The sequence below is a fragment of the Quercus lobata genome, chromosome 5 (genome assembly GCF_001633185.2).
Source record: "Quercus lobata isolate SW786 chromosome 5, ValleyOak3.0 Primary Assembly, whole genome shotgun sequence".
NCBI classification, from domain to species: domain Eukaryota; kingdom Viridiplantae; phylum Streptophyta; class Magnoliopsida; order Fagales; family Fagaceae; genus Quercus; species Quercus lobata.
Genome location: NC_044908.1, coordinates 8138639 through 8159746, shown reverse-complemented (window position 1 = coordinate 8159746; position 21108 = coordinate 8138639). Strand labels below are relative to the sequence as shown.

Sequence of the window (21108 nt, the reverse complement as noted above, 5' to 3'; positions counted from 1 at the left end):
TCCTCTAAGGCATTAGAAACCATAGATCTAATATCCATCTTTTTCTCTAAAAATCCCACCTCTACCTACTTGTCCTAGATCATTACCTATTGAGACTCATCTGTATTCAACTTGACTCACCATTTACTAGGAACTTGCCATTTAACTAAACGAGGTTTTAGCTTGTGGGAATTCAGAATCTCATATTACACCCTGAAATAATAATAATAAAAATATATATAAAAAAAAAAAAAAGTTTAAATGCTCTATGGAAATTGTTGATAATTCCCATTAAGCTATCCCTCAACTAAAATCTCTAGAAGACAAATCATATTATAGGCTCTCATTAGGTAGATCATTGTCAAGTTGATAAAATCTCACTCATTTTCACATATAGTGGTAAATAGTAAGCAGTAAGCACAATCTAAATCATTTGTAAGTTAAAAAATTATTATACGATGTAGAAATTCAAATTGAGAATGATTAGAAAATAACGCAACTTTGAAGCACGTTGAAACACTTTATTTAAGGTGATGATGAAATTAAGAATGATTAGAAAATAATACAACTTTGAAACACATTGAAACACTTTCTTTAAGGTAATAATTATCCCTACTTGCAAAAGCTTATTTTCGGGTTGTGAGAGTGCCCTTTTTAGGATACTCAGGCCCAAGGATCCCGGGCCCAAATGAAAAAAAAGAGGGATTTGGTGGACCGGGCCTTGACTCACCGCAGCTAACGAGCTGTTTAAGAATCAAGTAGGTACAGAGAATACTCCTGACAATATAAAAAATGACAAACAAGGATATCGTAGAATGCCCAAAAATGTTAGCAACGTAAATTCAGAACAAAGACAGGATTAGCAAAAAACGATAAAGAAAAAGGTGCAGTGGGGATCCTGGAAGTTATGAGGCAGTATTTCATTAACAAGTTATCTGTTTGATTACAGAAAGCTCACTAGAACGTGATACAAGGTCCAATCAAGCTCAAAAATTGCAGTCTTGAATGGCTATTTCAGCCTTCAAAACTTGCAAAGTTTGATTCCTGTTGAATCCGAGTATGTGCAATAGTGGCCTTTACAGGATATCGGGAAGAAGTATTTCGTTCTTCCCTTAGTATTTTCTTTCTGGATGGATTTTTCTGATGGTTCTTCCTAGAGAGTTTCTTCTTTTTTTTGTGTGTTTTCTTTCCTTTTTTCTTGCTGCTTTCTTCACGACCCGTCCCCTCCTTTTATAATGGAGTTTTTCTGGGTGTCCCGGGTTCCCCTGTTTTGTTCTTTTGCAAACAGAGCATGTTCTGTCTCTGTCGCCTCGGTAAGTCCCTTTGCCGTTTTTTCTCACTCTTTCCTTCTCTTGGTTCTGATTCCTTCGAAAGCTTCTGATTGGCCATCCTCTTTGGGACGTGCTGAGGTATGCCCTTCTCGGTATCCTCATTTCTGGCGTATTCCTTTCTTTCCTATTTGGGCGGAATCCTGTTCTGCCATTTTTGAAAGTCATTCGTTGCCATTCTTTCTTCCCTGTCCTGGTTTCCCGAGGCCCCTTTTGCTGTCTGTGCCATGAAAGGTCGCTTGCGTTTCTTGTTCTTTTCTTTTCCTGTCTTCTTTCTACCGATCTGTCCCAGTCTTCTCTTTTTTCTTTTTTTATTTGTGCTTGAAGGGATTTGAGGATCCTTGTTTCTTTTTATTTTGCCGTGGTCTCTTTTTGGGATGATTCTTCCTCTTCTGGGCTTCAAGATCCTCTGGGCCTTCCTTTTGCCTCCCATGGGTCATCCGTGCCTATTACTTTTGGGCTTAGCCTGAGATTTTTCTTTTGGGCTTGACTTGTTCTTTTGTTTTTGGGCTTATTTCTTTATGACCTATTTTAGACCTCAACACGGGTTAAGAGCAATTCACCTCCTGTATACAAAATATTAGGAGAATTTTTTTTTTAATTTGTGTATTTAACTTTGATTCAGACCCTCTAAAGCTCCACATTGGAGTAATGCACATCTGTTCTGGAGTTTCATGTCCATAAGTTCTCTCAATTTACTTCATTTGTTTGTGCTTGTGTTACTTTATAAACCCACAAAAGTTCTCTCAATTACTTCATTTGTTTGTGCTTGTATTACTTTATAAACCCACAAAGGTTTTGTAAACTTTCAACGTGGGACAAACCTTGAAACACAAAATCCACCACCTTCCTTCATATCACAATTTACAACACAAATGTTATACAAGCCTCCACTTAGAAGAAGGTACCTTACGACTCAAAACCTCTATAAACATGTCAAATTCCTGACTAATTCAATGGTGGCCCAAGCTTAAACCAAAACTTAACATATAAAAAATGGAAGTAGCGCACACATGATTCAATCCAGTTACAGCGAAAAATTTAAAAATTTCCTTTAAAAAAAAAAAAAAAGATATACTAGTTTGATTTAACTTATCTATCCTAGTGCTTCAGTTCTTCTGTTCAAGGAGGGGAAGGGAGACCATATGAATTTTTAAAATGACTTATTTTATTTAAAAATTTATTATTATTTTTCTTTTTATTCAACCCAACTAACACAAATGCAACATAATGACCAATTTGGTCATTTCCTAAACCTCGTGGAGTCTTATTTTCAAATTAAAAATAAAGAGGGTCAATTTCATTTTAACCCAGAGTTCAAGGAGTGCTTTTGCATTATTCCCTAAAGATAATATGAATTTCTCTATTTTTAAAACTAAACAAATTGCAAAACATAAATTTCAAAACTAAACAAATTGCAAAATAATAAGCTACTTATTATTGAAAATATCAATTTTCTCTATTTTCACAATAAAGAAAAGCGTATAATAACAACCATATCAAGTAGATAAAATCTCACCCATTTTCACATATAAAGGTGAATATTAGTTAAAATTCAAAGTCTTTTAACAAATTAAAAGCCTATTATATAATATCTTGAAAATTATGAATTATATCTTCAATTTTATTTTTTTTAAATGAAGATGTATTTTTAGCAAATGAATATTATTTATCTTACAGATATAAATATCATCTTAGATAATATTACTTCCCCAGTTGAAGCAAAATTTCAAACAAGCTTACCTCAATGATGTGACCATTATATGCAATAACAGGTCCTACCTTCATCAATCAATCCACTAATTATGGTTCAAAAACAGAAATAAGAATGCTTTCATAGCAAGAGTAAATCTTTCATAAACTTCCTTTATGCCTATCACCAACATCCATACAAAAGCATCATAAAACTGGATATCATGGAGGCGCTTTATGCATACAGATTAGTAACTTTATTTTCATTTTAGACAGCTCAAATGGTATTATTTACAATGTTACAAGTACCCAGATCTTGTTTCGTGCAAATTTCTACTACCCATTATTGGTTTGGTTGAGCTGATACTTGTAGGAACCTGTGCATTCATCTCAGCAAGCTCTCTTACTCTTAGCAGAATTGATTCGGGGATGGGCATTGAAGTAGGCTTCCGGGAGTTCAACTATCATTGATCACAGAAAGAGAAACAACATAAGCTAAAAGCTAGCCACAAGAATTTAAAAATAAACCCTAGTGGCTCCATAACCTTTTTCCTTTTTTGAAAAGTTGTAATGCCTCCAGAACTTCAACTGAGACATCCTGATTACATTTTAAACAACGGTAATATACATTTTTTTTTCCCTTTCAATAAAGTAAGTTGTGAGAAAATGTCAGTAATTGCAGTGCCAAGGCTCATTCAAGCACATACTGTAACACAAGACTGAGTGAGTAAAACCAATATATAGTGATTGTGGAACCCATTAAAATTTTGGTTTTTCTTCCTTGGTAAAAAGCATTAATTTGAAATTAAGAGAGGACATGTGACGATGGCATTACACCAAGTTTACATAAAAGCTAACCTTAAGAGTTCAAAACTTGCATGCATTGGAAGAGGGCATCAGGTTGAACTGCCACCCTCCTCCACAAGCTACCCAGATTAAAGAATGTTGAAACTTGGAAGTGTGAAAGCTTACCCCATCATCTGGAGGAGTCTGGGCAAAGCTAGCTTTTAGTAGGTTCCTCCACTTGTCCTACACAATTAATTCTATTGTCAATTTAAAGGATATTTGGAAAGACTATCATCCAAAAACTTGCCTTTCATATCAAGATAACAATTTCAAATGAGTTAACTGTAAATTTAGGAAATAAAGATTAAGAGAGATTTTGTACCTTAAGATCAACAGATGTGCGGTATGAATAGGATGAAAAAGCCAGTCGTTTGATCTCAGACCACCTCCCAGCTCCACACTTGGATACACCCTCAACCAATTTCATAACCTCAACAAGAGTCCAAGCTCGATGATGTTTCCTTCTCATTCCACCTTTTGCTGTGGGAACAGTTACCACATTATCATCTGAATTATCCCCAGACGAATCTGCCTGTGTCAGCCCCAAATTTTCTCCCCGTTCAAATCTGCCCATTACTGACCGCTGCCTATCTTTCTCTACTTCAGAAAAAAACTACATAGGAAAAAGAACTTAACAGTTACCTATAAAATTAAAAAGCAATTAAATTTTAAATACAAGAGATTATACAGCACTCCACTGCTCAAGAGAAACAGCATATCAGATCCAGAAAAGTAACCATCTTAAAAGAATGCACACAGCTTAAATGATATAATTGTAACTATCTCTTTTCGTCTCCTGCACCTATGAAATCCTTTAACAAACACTAGGTATAGCCCCTCCTCCACCCCCCCCCCCCCCCCCCCCTCCTCTTCTCTCTCTCTCTTAATGCAGCAGCTGATAGTCTACAAAGAAACTAAAACAAACCATGTCAGCTTCTTTATCTTGTTATCCATGGGGACTAATGCCATAACGTTTTAAGTTTTAACTTGCCCAAAAACAAGCATCATGGAATAGGACTGTAATACAATCCAGGTGACAGGATCACACTCAATCAAAATATGCACGCTGTACTTCGGCTTCAACATGAGAGGCAGAAGAACATAGACTAGCCAGAATATTTGCAAACTCCAAATAAGAAAATATTATAGCCATCAGAGTTTCTTAAATTTTAGGAGTTTTAGCCCTTGACAAAAAGGAATACTACACCCAAAAATTTTTAAAGGAAAGTATTTAGAGAGGGGACATGGAAAACAAACTACAAACCAATAGATTTGCTGCTAAAATAGTATACAACAGTTTTTCTGCCAGACAAAAACGCCAATAACTAATACAAATTGTCAAGTGATGCACCCAAATTTGGTCTTACCGGCTGCTGAATCTGTTCTGCAGAAGATCTCTTTTTCAAAACTTTGTCCCTCTTATTATCATCTGTTTGAGAATTATGTACACCAAGGGCCTTCTTTACTAGTTTAGCTGCCATGCCCATGCTACTTGGATTGAATTTCTACCAGTTGACAATTGAACCACATCAGTTCTTGTGTGGTATAACAATTTCAGTAAAACAAAATAAAATCAAACTTAGAAAAACCATATTGGGTTAATTATAATTGCATACCATTAATTTTCTATCCAACTTATTGCAAAATCTAATCTGTCTTTAATTTTAGCATGACTGTATCAAAATCCTACACATTTGAATTTCCTAAGGCAAGTAACCAACTACAATACACACAACCCCGGAGCTTGTCTGATTCTTTTTCATAGTCCATGAGTTTCATATAGTAGTTGTTTGTTTTTGGTAAGTGTCGTTTACCCACACAAGGATATACCAATCATTGATTTCGGTAAGTTTCTTAATCAATTATGTTTCAATTACAAATTATTTACAAGACTTATTAAACAAAGCCAAGTGTTATTTAATCGAGGCAGAGGTATAGCTTCTTACTAAACAGAACCCAAAATCTTTCTGCACTGATTTTTTTTTTTTTTTTCCCTTTTTTTTGGTGATAAGATAAGTCAAAATCTTTACTTATTGCTGAATTCCTCCAACAGCTCATGGTTTAATAATCACAGAATTCAAATATGTTCATACAATTAGTTCAAAACACATAAGTAAAAGACTTATCAAAAAAAAAAAATGCAAATAAACAGATGATACCTAACAAGGAAAATCTTGAGCAAATTCCACCAGTTCATACAACAAAATATATCCCAGATATTTTCCTTAAAAAAAATGCTTCAAAATGTTTGCCACGTTCTTTCATGACACTTTCAACTACAGTTTCATCCACTAATGATATATACTTTAAATACAACTGTGCATACTAGTGAAAAATGTATCCTAAAGTTGCATCCAGCAAACCTATTAGAGAGTTTCTCATTAGGTTTCCTCAAAGAGAATTCTGGTGAGTAATCAATCAGGAAATGTCAGACCAGTGTTCTTCCATCAGCAGGGATCATGGTAGCAAAATGTTATATTAAGCCTGCTAATGCACTGGCCATGAAACTGAAGCCATATCCTTGTCTCTTTGGCTTCCAATAACCAATGAACTTATTCAACATTATTCTCAGTACGACAATGCACTTGTATGATTATTGATTCTGACACAGTTCTCCTAAATTATGTCTTAAGCATATTTAGATGGAATTAATGAGTTCCCCATCTTGAAGTGTCCCATGTGGATACCTCAGTTGGATAATAATACAGAGCTATGGTTAGCATCCAAGCTAGTTTCTCATTCTAACTTGTGTTGGCTTCTATTGTGTATTAAGATCTTCACTTTCCCGACATGCAAAATGAATCAGTCCCACTATTCTTTTACTCCCATTTCTTGAACAAAAGCTTCCTCATTTTTGTTTTTTCACATTAATGGCATCATGCATAAAGTGGTACAGTGTCATTACAGAACCTAAAGGATTTTTTTTTTTTTTTAAGATGAACTTTTTTTTTTTTTTTTTTTTTTTTTTTTTTTTACTTAGCTGCGATATGGACAGAAATATTCATCATAGAAATATATATATACACACATACATACATATCATCCTCCAGGAGAATTGAATGCATGAGAGGATGCTTGCAATTGGAAAGCAATTATTAAAGAACAATTCCCCTTAATCAAGATATCAGCCGAACTGCTTCAAAGAGAAGACACTGAAGTCAACACATGCAAGGGTCAGAATACATAGATTTTAATTCATGAATCAAGCCGTTTGGTATTAGATTTTTAACAACATTTTTCAGTGTTTAAACACTGAAAACTATTGTTCCCAAAAAAACATGTTTGGTAGACAAGTTTTTTTTTTAAGAGTGTTTTGAGTTATATTACTCAAAATATGGTGTTTAAACACTGATTTTAGAAAGCTCCTCATACCAGTTTTCAAGATGCAAAAACTGTTGTTCAGTGTCATTTTCGTAATAATTAGAAATGCATGGGTCCCACTTTGATTAGACTACACCTCTATTAACTCTCTCTCCCATGCCATGTCAGCCCTACCCTCTGAGCCCTCTTTACTCTCTCTACCGTCTCCATCCTTCACGCCAAGTAAATTCTGCAAACCCCAGCCCCTGCTGCTGTCCCTCTTGCACAATGGCAGTGTCACACAACCATCAGTGTTTAGGTGGCGAGCAGTGGCAGTTCTTGGGCCTGGGTCTTGGACTGCGGCTCATGGGTGGGAGCTCCGACAGAACAAGAAGGCCAGACAAGGTTTTCTTCAACTGGGTTGCCGGCGATGAGAATGAGTTGCAAGGGTTTGGGGTGGACAAAATTATGAGGAGAATTTCAGAGCTGCAGAGAACAATTTGGTAAAGTGAATGAAAGGGGAGAAGTTGGAAACGGTAATATCTGGACTCTCTCTCCTCCAATTAAAAAATAATAATGTTAACTGGGCTGGCAGCTTTTTGTTAATTAAAACACACAAATACCAAACACACAACTAGGTTTTTTCACACATTGAAACATGTTGTTTGGAACATTGTACCAAACACATTTTTGGCATTATGAGTACTATAAACACGTGTTTTAACAACACTTCCTAAATATTTAAGTGGGACAAATTGCTTATCAAAAAAAAAAAAAAAAAAGTTGAATAAATTGTAGATCAGACAGTACAACAAACCAAAGAAAAATGGCAGTTTCAAAGGTATAGATCATGAGAACCAATATTGAAAAGAAGAAGAATAAAAAAAGAAAACAAATGACAAAAAGTGAAAGAAGATTTGGGAGAGAGGCAGATAGAGAGAGGGGAGATAAGAATATATTGCAAGCATGTATTTGACATCAATGATGATAAGTTACACACAAACCCAGTGGGTCTTAAACCTATGATCTCACCCTCCACATTGCACTCTCAAGGAAGAAAGTGCGATTGAGATCAAGCTTGTTGGGAAATGATGATGACAGCAACGATAACCACAAAAAATAGAAAGGATAATATGAATATGCTAGAATGCCAACCCGCTCTTATTCCCCCGCAACCCCCAAAAAAATATCCAAAACAATCATAAAAACTTGCATGTGGAATGTGTACACATAGCAAACCAATGCCTGGCAGCCACTGGGGTATGAAAGAAATTAGAAATATATCATTTGCTTAAGAAACAGAAATCCAAAACTAAAAAAAAAAATCAGATTACCAAGCCCCATTCATATTGCTCAGGTATAAAAGGTGTCACATACCATAAGAGCCATGACGTTTTTCCTTGGCCGGCTTCTTCGGACCCGAGAAACATAAGGAACCTGAACACCAGATCCTCCAAGAGAGTCCAACCTGGTTACAACAATTCTCCCTTCTGAAGGGACATTTCTAACAGGCCTGACAGAAGATTTTGGAGACGTCTGTCCAGGTACAGCATTCTTAGGTGAAGTAATCAACCTTTGGCTATAATCTTTAGATTCTACTTCGGATAATTCTTCAATATATCGCCGGGTGGGCTTCCGAATTCTTTTGGCAGCTCCCTGTTCTATGTGAAGATGCTCACTTCCACTATCAAGTTCTAAACTATGGCTTCTCAATTTTTTGCCTGAAGCAGTTTGATGATCTTCCATTTGGCTACCATGACTAGCTGGTGAACCTTTGCTGTTAACATCTGTTGCTCCAACTTCTGGATCCTGGGTGAAGGAACCATCCACATTCTTATTGAATTCTTCTTCGCCTTTCGTCACTAGCTTATTATCTTTAATCGTAAAAGTTGTGGTTGATACATCACAAGAATTAGTCAATCCCATGGCAATCCTCCTTTTAAGCCACTGCTTGTCTTTGACAGTAGTCTCTCGCCCAAATGTTGCCTTAAATACTTCATGGAGCTCTCTAATTGATAGTTTATCCAAGCAAATTTCACCATTTAACTTGGAAAAATCAGGCTTTGAGCTAGAACTAGTAGGGATAGCAGAAGTTGATGATACATTTTCTATCGTTTTCTCTAGAGGTTTAGGGCACTCCACGGTGGTTCCAGATTGATTGATATTGTTGTCATTCAAAATTGGCGCTGATGAGGGAATGATTTCCTGCAAGGGAATTTAACATTGAAGCTTCTCATCAATGCAAAAATAATTTATCATGCTAATCCTAACATTAGCAGTGTACAATTGTAATTTACAAGCAGAAGAATGTTCATGAGATCCTAAACAGAGCCTTCCTTCGCATTTGACCTTTGGCAACACCACCTCAATGAATTACAAGATATATTTATGGCCAAGAAGGATCCAAGGAAATTAATTACCACACCTCCCAAAATCACACACTTGCACACATAGAAACACATAATTCAACACAAGGAAGCATATACGTATGGATAAACAAATAAACCACTCAGAGTAGGAATCTGATAGAGAATAAAGAAAAAAAAAGTCCATAGCTCGCAAAATAGATATAAATTGTAAAGGGTACTGTAATTTAACCCAGTTACCCTTTATTTCCCCCCTTTTGGTGCTAAAATCATGCAGAGACTGCACCGTATCTTTGCTAATCCAAGTATGCCTATCTACTAAGCTCTTAAAAATTATAAATTTTCCACTGCCATACACTCCACAGTCCACCTTATTATATGGTAGGAAGAGGCGCTGTTTGAGCTAGAGCTCATTGGCCTTTGTCTATCTGTTGGTGCAGTACTTAGAAATAATCTAGATATATCCACAAGTCCAACATCCAAGTTTAATTATTTCCATTCTAATTAATGTAACCACATTTAGCTACAGGTTGAAGTTATATGTTGATCCAAATAAACAAAATAACATCACATAAACTCAAGTATGATGTGTTATACTAGCAAAGAGTTGGACAGTTTTAATTGCCCATTTCTAAATCAATTTATGGAACAGAAATTCAGTCTTTACATGTTAAGCATGAACACTGGCATGAAGGATAAAGTCTGCGCTAGAGCTTTTATTTTATACATATATATATATATATATAATAAGTTTTTCATGAAAAGAAAGGCATTGTTTTTCACCAAAATAAAAATGCATAGCCTCCATACATTGGTGGAAGGTTAATTAGAAACTGATCTTTTCAGTTATATAACACAAACATTTTTATATTATTTTATAAGCAACGTAATTTATTGCAGAAAAGCTACCTCATGTGTGAGAGCACCTAAGGAAGCTGGGGGAAAAAAAAATCAAATATTACAAGCAAAGAAGGGGAATCATTTATCAAAAGAAAAAAAAAATGAAAGGGAACCACTAAACTCTATAAGAGTACTACCATCACTAAGACCCATTACATTCGACAACTCTCTAAGTCTCGAAGTTGGCTAATAAAGGAAATCTTCATAACAGCCTCCATAGTTTCCACAAAACTTCTCAACAATAATTTTATAATATTAGATATTTAGAAATAGACATAATCTTTCAAACAATGCAATCTAGAAAATGAAATTGGCTCTAATTATAATGATAAAGTCGCAACAAATGCAGGTAAAAAGTGTGCACTGCAATATAAAGTAACAGAGTTTTGATTAAGCTTATAAAGCTGGCTTTTTTTTAAAAAGCCAGCTTATGTACAGCTTCTTAAAGCCTTACTTTTTTCTACGTATATCCATACTTTTATACAGCTTATTTTTAAGCCAAAGAAGCCAATGAGCTATCCCAATCATACACTAGTGATTTAACAAAAAGTTGAGAATAAGTTACTTCAACCATTGCTATTTTTCCTACATTACAGTATCAAAATTACAAATCAAAAAATACAAAAAGGTATGTAATGGCGTAGCAACATTAATGCTATAACATTCATAACAACTGGTTATGGAAACAGTCATACAAGCATTATATATATTCAAGTATCCATTCAGTCCTGAAACATAGAAGGAATCTACATACCAAAAGAGCAAAATATTTAAAAAGGCAAACCAATACCTCATGCCGTGCATTTAATTTACCAGCATCAGCTTCTGAGTTCTCCAACTTTAACAAACCTGGCACATATTGCTCATTCAGATACTAAAATCCAGATGGAACCAGAAACTAAGATGAAAAGCATAAGTTTCCACATGAATTAGTGGTACTAAGTTGCTGAAAAGGATAGACCTTTAGTGGTACTGGACTTCCAGTAAGTTTGGAAAGCGACCCAGCAGATATATATATTTACACAACATCTAAATTACAGTTAAAAAAAAAAAAAACAAAAGATGAGGTGTACCCAAAACCTAGTTCCTCTAGCTACCGCCAAATTGGAATCCAACCTCATGATCAATAGTAATCAATATATAATGCATCTGTACAAAATATTTAATTTCATAAAAGAAAACCAATTTCAGAAATATAAAATCCAGAATGTTCCGGCCTAGTCATTAAGATACAGAATTCCCTATCCCAACGGTATGCAAAGTACACAATTTGTATCCATCTGCTTTAAATTGTTGTTCAAAGAGGTAATAATAAAACAGAGGAAGAAGAAGTAGTAGTAATGGTAACATAAGCTAACCTTCTGTGCTCTCTAATTGAGTCTTCTCAGAGGATGCCCCTTCGTCAGATATGTGCCCTACAGTCTGCCCACTGTCAGCAACATCATGCATTTCAGTCTTGTCATCTTCAAGAAAATCCTCAACCTCCATTAATTCATCATCTGTGGCAGGCACTAATCTCCCATCTCCTTCAACCTGAATATCAGATAAGACACAAGAACATATTTAAATGCAAAATGAGATGAAAAAAATACTCCACATAAATAAGATTAACATATGATATTTTTTTCTTTTTAAATGTGCTACCAGCCCAAAATTGGAAGTTGGATATCCTATTTTTTAACATACTACTTGTGTAGTATGGTTGCACACCTTTTATGTTTCTTCTATCAATGAATTTTAATACTTATCAAAACTCTAATTTTCTGTCTTCGATAGGTCCTTTATGAAGCAAAATCATTATGACTTAAATTGCTTCACCACTAATTACAAAGACAAACAAGTAATGCGTTCAATATAATTCATCCACATTTACTTTAAGGCTATAGAGAGTGAAGAAAAGGATAAGGAGTGCAGAGATTTGAGCCTAACTTTCTTTGGATGTGATGTGTGTTGGCTGTCTGTACAAGGAGGAGAGAAGAGAAAGCTAAATGGTAACTCTCTCTCTCTCTCTCTCTCTCTCTCTCTCTCATGTGTGCCCACAACCCTTTCTACTTGTAAAAGAACTGCACAGTCCCACATGCAATTTGCATAAAAATCACAACAGGCTGTTGAAAATGATTGCTCTCTTTATCCTCAAACTGACAGGAACAGAGAGAAAGATACAAGTAGCATCCTTCAGTTGATTCCATTTTGAGATGGAAGTGTATAGTGGCATGGCTAAATCTCTCTACAAGTAATGGGGACCAGTGCCAGAACTTTTATGTTTTTAAGTTTGAACAGAGAAATTCCGAAACATGCGGAGAAACCCAAATTTTTGTGAAAAGCAGATGCACATATCAAAACTTTCACTTCAATGCAACACATTAGTGGTCAAAGCAAAAGACATGGAAAAAACTGTGCTTAGGATAACATGCAGGGAACAATTGCATTTAAAGAGCTCTGATCTTTAGTTTTGTCCTTATTGGGTACTCTCAGGTAATGCCTAGTACAGTGTTCAAAAAGATGTCTTTCTGGACGGGTAGGTGTCGAAGATGGAAAAGCCCACTAGCTTGGAAATCAACTCCCAAGTGTTTGGACTGAATGGAATGACAGTGCTCTTGAGGAACTGCAGCCAACCAAGTACACTGGTTATCTATCTCACCTTCCTTCACTGATATATCTACTTTGGATTTTATGATTATTTCTTCTTCACACCAATAACATTAAAGACTATGCTACCAGCTGAAAGGCATAACATTGTTTGCCTAATAAGCTGCTTCTACATGCATTTAGCAGGATATCACATAAGAAGAATCCTTTAACATTCAACATTAATTTCTCATATAAACTAATAAACAAAAAGGTGTTCTTTTGCATTTACATCTCAAGAAACCCCAATTCAACGTTTTTCATCCCCAACAGGAAAAATCAGTTTCCCCTCTCAATTTATCCATAAATAGAAATAATAACAGCAACAAGATACACACGTGTGTGTGTGTGTGTGTGTGTGTGTGTGTGTGTGTGTATATAAGAAGTATACCCGGACAAGTTTGTAGACAACTGGGTCAGCAATCTGCTTTGGTGAAGAAAGGGCAGAGCTACTCTTCTCAACCCCAGTTTCCTCAACCTTCCCTTCATCATTTCCCTCAACTCCAACCACTGTTTCCATGGAAAATCCACCACATGCAACTCAAATACACAAACTGAACACCCAAAACAGATAAAACAAACAAAAATAAATAAATAATTCAAAGTGAACTTTTTTATTTTCTTTTCAAAATTAAAACTCCATCCATCACATGCAACTCAAGCATAAATACAAATAACAGTAACAAACAAAAACAAAAATAGTATCTCAATTGCATATTCATACCAAAAACAAAACCCATGATTCTAATAACTATAATTCACACTAAAACCAAATTTGTTTGCTTTATATACCACTAATTATCAGTCCACAGTACCAAAAAATACATTAACAATTCCCAATTTTTTAAAATTTACACACTCTAAAACTCATACCCACATTGCAAAAACTCAAAATTTCCCAAAATTAACAACTAAAACAAACACAAGCGTGCTTCAAACACCGCAAATTTCAATGCAATAGTACAAAAGACCAAAATTTACTATTAAAAGATTGCAATTTGAAGCTTAATTGAATAAGAAATGAGACTAAAACAAAGAAAAAATTAATGGGTATTTCAATTTATGGAGGCCCTCACCATAGGATTAGATGACCCAGGTGACTTTGGTGACCGAGTTGACTCAGTCCTTGCAACTAGGGAGTGAAACCCACCGATTCCAAATGAGTTGGCAAAAGGGTCTGAGGCTGAGTTGTGAAACCGAGTTGGCAAATACAGAGAGAGAAAGAAACTTATAGTCTAAGTAAAAGAATTGTGGGAATAAAAATATAAATATAAATAAAAGTATTTTTGCTTTTTAGAGAGAGAGAGAGAGAGTGAGAGTGTGTTTGTGTTTGTGTTTATTGTGTGCTGTGTTTTGTTTCTGGGCTTTGGCTTTAGTTGCTTTTGCAGCACGCTGTGTTTACCATTACTATTATCATACGGTTCGGAATCCAAACGTAGTATGAGCTGGATTTGAGAGATAGGAGTGGAGTCCGGGTGGTTTCGGTTTTGGGATAATGCATATTTGGGTTTGGCTTAGGTTTATAGTTTTACATGTATCTATAAAGGGACCATAGTCCATATATATTTCTTGTTTAAAAAAAAAAAAAAAAATTAAGGTTAATTATAGGGGTAGTGTTTTTTATTTTATTTTATAAAGTTTCAACCTATGATTTTCGCTTTAATGATTGTGTTTTTTATCATCTAATCAAGACACCAATTAATTTTTTGTGTAGGTGAAGATCAAATTTCAAATCTCTTTTCTCAATTGAATTAACTAGAACTCACATATGGGTAGTGTCTATACACTGCGTGTAAATCTATTATAATTGAAATTGTGACTTTAACAAGTATTAGTTTAATTGTATTGTTTCTAAAAAAAAGTCTAATCATATTAAGGTAAAGAGAAATGTTATGTCCGCAATATTTTCTTAAAAAATTCTAGGTGTTAGGTTGTTATTAGTTGTTATAGGTGGACAAAAAAATAATTTAAGTTGTGAATTCAAATTATAACTAATAATAACTTTTTACCTATAATTTGTTATGGAAAGTGTTGTGAAATATCATTAATATAGTACTTCTTTAAAGGAAAAGATAGGGACTAAAAATAATTATTAGACCAACATATACGTGGGCGGTGGGCCTTATGAGATTTAATATTATTATTATTAAATAATAATAATAATAAATCTCTATTTAATGTGGGCGGTGGGCCTTATGAGATTTTTGGTGATGTGTTTATAAAAAAAGTAAAAATAAAAAAGTGTGACATGTTTTAAAATGGTAATGTGTTAATCGAGTTCCATATATCCAGCGTACAGGAATGTTGGATAAACAACTTACATTTTTTTTTTTTTTGGTCAGATATTATAAGAGAAGGTAATCCGTAATTGCGTACAATTGTTTTATTAGATAATTTTCCCTAGCTTTTTAAATATGATTATATGAATAATGTCAAATTTGACTTGTTTTGTATCTCTTACCGTAAACCAATGGACTAGATAAGGATATAGACATGACACATGCCAATGCAAAAAGGGTCATTATTGGGAAAATTTTTAGGTACGAATATGGAGAAATGATAATTTATCTTCTTACGTTCATGGTGGACTATATCATGAATTTAATAAGTGGACCGTACCATGATTGGAAAATGATGGAGTATCATTCTCCGTACTTCAAAAATACCTAAAAATTACTTGTGCCTGTGTTTCTTTCGTTATGGAAGTTTTTGTGGAAACTTCTAAGTCTCTAGTTGTGATTTGATGAAATTTGGGGGAGGGGGGTTCAGGGGTTATTCGGTACCTATTTTTAAATAACAGTTTTCAATGTTTAAACAATAATAACACTTCTAACACGTATTTTTGTAACACTTAAACATATATTTTCACAACATTAAAAACTAAACAATAATATTTAAACACTGCTACCAGACAGGACCTCAATATTTTATGGGAAGAGAGGCTGGTTTAAATTGCAATACAAAGACTAGGGAATGGACATAGGTGCCAATCAGGAAGCCAAAGAAATTTGTGGTTTAATCTTAAGATATCATCTCTTTATAACCTTTACCTTGAAAAATATAAATGCTATGTTGTTTAAAACATAAATAAGGTTAAATAAATAATAAAAACACTAATAAATGAGAGTAAAATGGCAATTCAATATTTGAAAATTAGGAGAACTCGCTTATGTTATGAGAATGAGTTTTATTTGCGAGGAAAATTATTAGAATACATGTGTGAAGATGGAACATCACGTCATCATGCTCTACGTGTATCCAATAATAACTTTAATTGTGAGTTTCAATTAGTTTAACTAGTAAAGACTCCCCCTCACCAAAAAAAAAAAAAAAATCCTAGTAAAGACTCTTATTGTTGAATAAGAGATCTGAAGTGATATTATATCCTCACTTATACCAAAAATCAATTGATGTCTTAGTCAAATGATAAAAAGACAATTATTAAAAGCAGATATTATTGAAACATAAAATAAAATAATAACTCTATTTATAATCATAGTTTTGAAAGTAAAGGTTCACTCACATTGGTTTTATTTTGCCATTAATTATTATGGAAACAATAAATATTGAAACTACTAAATGGGTAAGCACATGATTTTTTCTAAACCATTTTGTGGGCAGAATGCTAATTTCTAAACCACAAGTTAAGTGTTAAGTTGGTAAAATGTTAAAGTGTATTAGTGTCATATTTTTCTCAAGCGCGTGATGAACGTTCACATTTTGACAAGTTAAGGGTGTGTTTGGATACCGCTTATTTTGCTGAAACTAAAAAATTATTACTGAAAGTATTGTAAATAAAGGTAAAAGTTAGTTAAAATAGTACAGTGGGACTCATGAATAGTACCAAAAAGTGCAATAAGACCCATGAATAATAGTAAAAATAAGTTGAATAGTGAAATAATTTTAATTTTTCATTCTTGGACTTTCTTGGCAACCAAACACATAAATTAAACCTCAAAAAATAACCGAAGAAGAACAAATCAATTTTGACCCACAACATCGTTCACCAAATCAATAACCCATAACACAGTTCATACCAAACTCACAAGAGCCCATCGGAAGTCACACGCTAGAAACCTGTTTCAACCAAGGTGATAAACCTGATTTCAAGCAAAAACTCAATCTATGACTTGGACAAGAGGAAGCTACATGCAAATGAAAATTGATGTGGTTGTGTTGTGAGACTGTGGAAGGTTTGAGTGCTTAGTATTTGATGATAGCTGTCCTGAGTGTGTAGGTTGCAACCTGTTTACCATGGCACTTCAATAAAAACCTAGCCTAAACCTGCGCCATCACAAGTCCACTAGAAGATCTCCACCTCACACATCACCGATCCAACTGTGATGCCAAGCTCACTAATCTAATCTAGTACGATCTTATTTTAGGTTGATTTTTGATGGTTGAATTATGGTGGTTGGGTTCATAGTGGAGCTGATTTTAATTTGGAGCTATTGTAGGATCTTTTAGTTTGTGATGGGTGATTGTTTAGTTTGATTTTTGTGTTTTAAGTTGTGTTTGGTCAGTAAGAAACTGCAAGAAAATTTTCTGGGAATTTTTTTAATTCATCCTTTCAAATTTTTTATTTTATTTGTCTAATGTGGATTTTTTTTAGCCACATGTATGCCAATTGTGCACACTATTTGCCTCATAAGTATTTTTCATTAGTAGTTAACAGTATTGACTAAATTGGTTGCAAATGGAAAATAATTGGAACTAAATTAATTGCTACCAAAATGTAGGAACTAAATTGACTATAACCCCAAAATGTAGGGACCAATATCATATTTTTATCTTTTTATTATTCAGCAATTATAACATTCTCAAAAAAAAAAAAAAAACATTTTCAAGAAAACTATCTTATTTACAAGTATCTGGTTGGTAGTGACCTTTAAAATGACCATGAAAACATTTTCTAGTATTTGGTATGCACTTTGTTTCGGCAATAATGATTTCTAAAAAATGAGGCATTTTTTTAAAAAGTATTTTCTATAAAACTATCTCTCTCTTTTTTTTTTTTTTAGTATGAGTTGAAAAATAATCTCATAACTTTCTTTACTTAGCTTGATATGAGATAGAGTTGTTTTCCCAAAAAAAAAAAAAAATGAGGAAAACAATCTCTAAAAATAAGTCATACTTTTTATGTTAACCAAAGATAATTTTTTTTTTTTTTTTACTCATTTTTTCTAATACTACCAAAGATGGAAAACACTGAAAACTATCTTTACACAATGTTTTCCATCGAAATAAATAGAACGTAGTTCAAAGCATGTATAACAAGTATCTGGTTGGTAGTGACCTTTAAAATGACCATGAAAACATTTTCCAGTATTTGGTATGCACTTTGTTTCGGCAATAATGATTTCTAAAAAATGAGGCATTTTTTAAAAAGTATTTTCTATAAAACTATCTTCTTCTTCTTTTTTTTTTTTTTTTTTAGTAAGTGTTGAAAATAATCTCATAACTTTCTTTACTTAGCTTGATATGAGATAGAGTTGTTTTCCCAAAAAAAAAAAAAAAAAATGAGGAAAACAATCTCTAAAATAAGTCATACTTTTTATGTTAACCAAAGATAATTTTTTTTTTTTTTTTACTCATTTTTTCTAATACTACCAAAGATGGAAAACACGGAAAACTATCTTTACACAATGTTTTCCATCGAAATAAACAGAACGTAGTTCAAAGCATGTATAACAAGTATCTGGTTGGTAGTGACCTTTAAAATGACCATGAAAACATTTTCCAGTATTTGGTATACACTTTGTTTCGGCAATAATGATTTCTAAAAAATGAGGCATTTTTTAAAAAGTATTTTCTATAAAATTATATATATATTTTTTTTAATGTTTAGTAGTAATCTTAAATGAGTTGAAAATAATCTCATAACTGTCTTTATTTAGCTTGATATAAGATAGAGTTGTTTTCCCAAAAAAAAAAAAAAAAAATTGAGGAAAACAATCTCTAAAAATAAGTCATACTTTTTATGTTAACCAAAGATATTTTATTTTTTTTTTTACTCATTTTTTCTAATACTACCAAAAATTGGAAAACACGGAAAACTATCTTTGCACAATGTTTTCCATCGAAACAAATAGAACGTAGTTCAAAGCATGTATAACACACACACACACACACACACACACACACACACACACACATATATATATATATATATTGTGTAAACTAGTTAATGGAAACAACATAAATTGAAAAATTAAATATGAATACTAATTAATTGAAACAATGTACCCGTTTGGATTCAACGTCCCACGCCCATGTTTTGCTGAAATCCGTGTTTTCCCTTTTTTTTTTTTTTTTTTTTTTTTTATTGTTAAGCCCGCATTTGTTGACTTTTCCATGGGGAACAATGCACTCGTGCACTGTTCATGGACTCACAAATTACACTTTTCAGCAACTTTTTCATTAAAAATGGATCCCACGACACTATTCACACATTTAAAAATTATTTTACTACAGTATTTTCAGTTTCAGTTTTCAGTTTCAGCAAAAATAAGCTCAATCCAAATAGACCCAATATAAATTGAAAAACTAAATATGAATTTGGTTTTTACTGATGTTATATATAGCTGTAAAGTTAATCAGCATGCTCAATATTGAACTAAAATAACATGACAACATCTATATCAAATTAATTATCAATACTCTTCATTAATGCCGATAAAGAAATTTCCTTCAATGTTTATATAGTTACCTTTCCTAAAGTTGTTAAAAAAAAAAAAAAATTCCTAAAGCAACATCATGCCCTAATTAATATCTATAGTCATGATTTGATATCTTCGAGACAATAGTTAAATAGGTTTCACAATTCGCATGTATGCTAGACAGAAATGTCACCAATTACTACTATATACTCGATAATAAATCTTGGATTCACTCACCACATATGATTAGGTGAATATTCATGAATTCACAATCAATTAGTTATTTAATCGTGGGTTTCAGTTAGCTCAACTAGTAAAGTTTCTGATGGTTGTATAAGAGATTTGGGATTTAATCTCCACTTACACCAAAAACTGATTGGTGTCTTGATCTGATGATAAAGAGCGTTCATCAGGAGCGGATGCCATAGGTTGAAACTCTAAAAAAAAAAAAAAAAAGGTTATCTAACCAATCACATATATATGTGTCACACGTATTAATACAATAATTACAATGTCTAGCAATTCATCCGATCCACATAGTCAACCAATATTAATCAAACAAGTATAAAAATTGGTGTATATATTTTACACAGATTGATTCTAAATGACATGTTCAAGAATATCAAGGTAAAAAAAAAACTACATGGCATCATAGAGAGATAGTGCAAGAGGAGAGAGAGAGAGAGAGAGAGAGAGAGAGAGAGAGAGAGAGCCACAAACAAGGCCCCTCCTCCAATACGTTAACCCTAAAAATTCCCCACCCCAAATCTCTACTTTTCATCCTTTTGACTTTTCCTTTCCTCCTCTAAAACAAGTTAGCCATATCCCCCACTTTTTTTCTTGAGTGAGACCATATCCCATAACTATTCAAGGACCTATGTTATACTGGTGTGGGAATTATCATTAGAGATTAGAGACTGTGAGGTTAAAGTATTAGACTTTTTATTTTTTTTATTGACAATATTAGACTATTAGTAGGAACTAGTGCTAGGCAGCAAATTCGAGATAATTTTTGAGTTAATGGGCATCTTGTTGATGAAGTCCACACTCTCCTATCCATGTGCAGGCCTTGGAGTTTTAGTATAGTCCCTTGTTAAGTTTGTTAATAGGGTGGCCAGGCTATTAGCTTCTTATGCTAGGTAGGCAATGAGGATAATATTAGATGGATAGAAGTAATTCCTTTGTTTCCAACTACTCAAAAAAAATTTCTAACCTTTTCTTTTGAAAAAAATTTATTGAATTTAATTTAATTTCCCTTAAAAATGATAATGTTATTCGTATTTTATTGGTCATGAAAAAATAGTGTTTGAATTTAATTGGGAAGCCCAATGTACTACACTTAAAATATTATACTTAAGTTTTGCAATTTCCCAAAACTATTACAATATCCCCTTCTAGTTTATAGCCACC

General features: G+C 33.4%; 1 protein-coding gene across 3 annotated transcripts; it reads right to left on the bottom strand.

The window, feature by feature from the left end:
• Positions 1 to 3110: 3110 nt before the first annotated feature.
• LOC115992315 lies at positions 3111 to 14394 on the bottom strand. 3 transcript variants are annotated; one of them, XM_031116467.1, is made up of 9 exons: positions 14116 to 14394; positions 13431 to 13593; positions 11770 to 11944; positions 11202 to 11260; positions 8523 to 9350; positions 5213 to 5350; positions 4168 to 4458; positions 3972 to 4028; positions 3111 to 3460 (listed from the first exon to the last, which is right to left on the bottom strand). In XM_031116467.1, the coding sequence occupies exons 2-9, from the start codon at positions 13557 to 13559 to the stop codon at positions 3299 to 3301; spliced, it is 1839 nt and encodes a 612-aa protein (XP_030972327.1). In that variant the 5' UTR covers positions 13560 to 13593; positions 14116 to 14394; the 3' UTR covers positions 3111 to 3298. The 3 variants fall into 3 exon arrangements, with proteins under 3 accessions (XP_030972327.1, XP_030972329.1, XP_030972328.1); XM_031116469.1 differs by having other exon boundaries at positions 13431 to 13549; XM_031116468.1 differs by lacking the exon at positions 5213 to 5350.
• Positions 14395 to 21108: the final 6714 nt, after the last annotated feature.

Excerpts from the sequence above, each read along its gene's own strand:
- LOC115992315 (XM_031116467.1), bottom strand. The coding sequence starts at position 13,559 with ATGGAAACAGTGGTTGGAGTTGAGGGAAATGATGAAGGGAAGGTTGAG. Across the intron at positions 11,261-11,769 it reads TCAATTAGAGAGCACAGAAG|GTTTGTTAAAGTTGGAGAAC; the intron begins GTTAGCTTATGT and ends AATATGTGCCAG. Across the intron at positions 3,461-3,971 it reads AGACTCCTCCAGATGATGGG|TTGAACTCCCGGAAGCCTAC; the intron begins GTAAGCTTTCAC and ends GATCAATGATAG.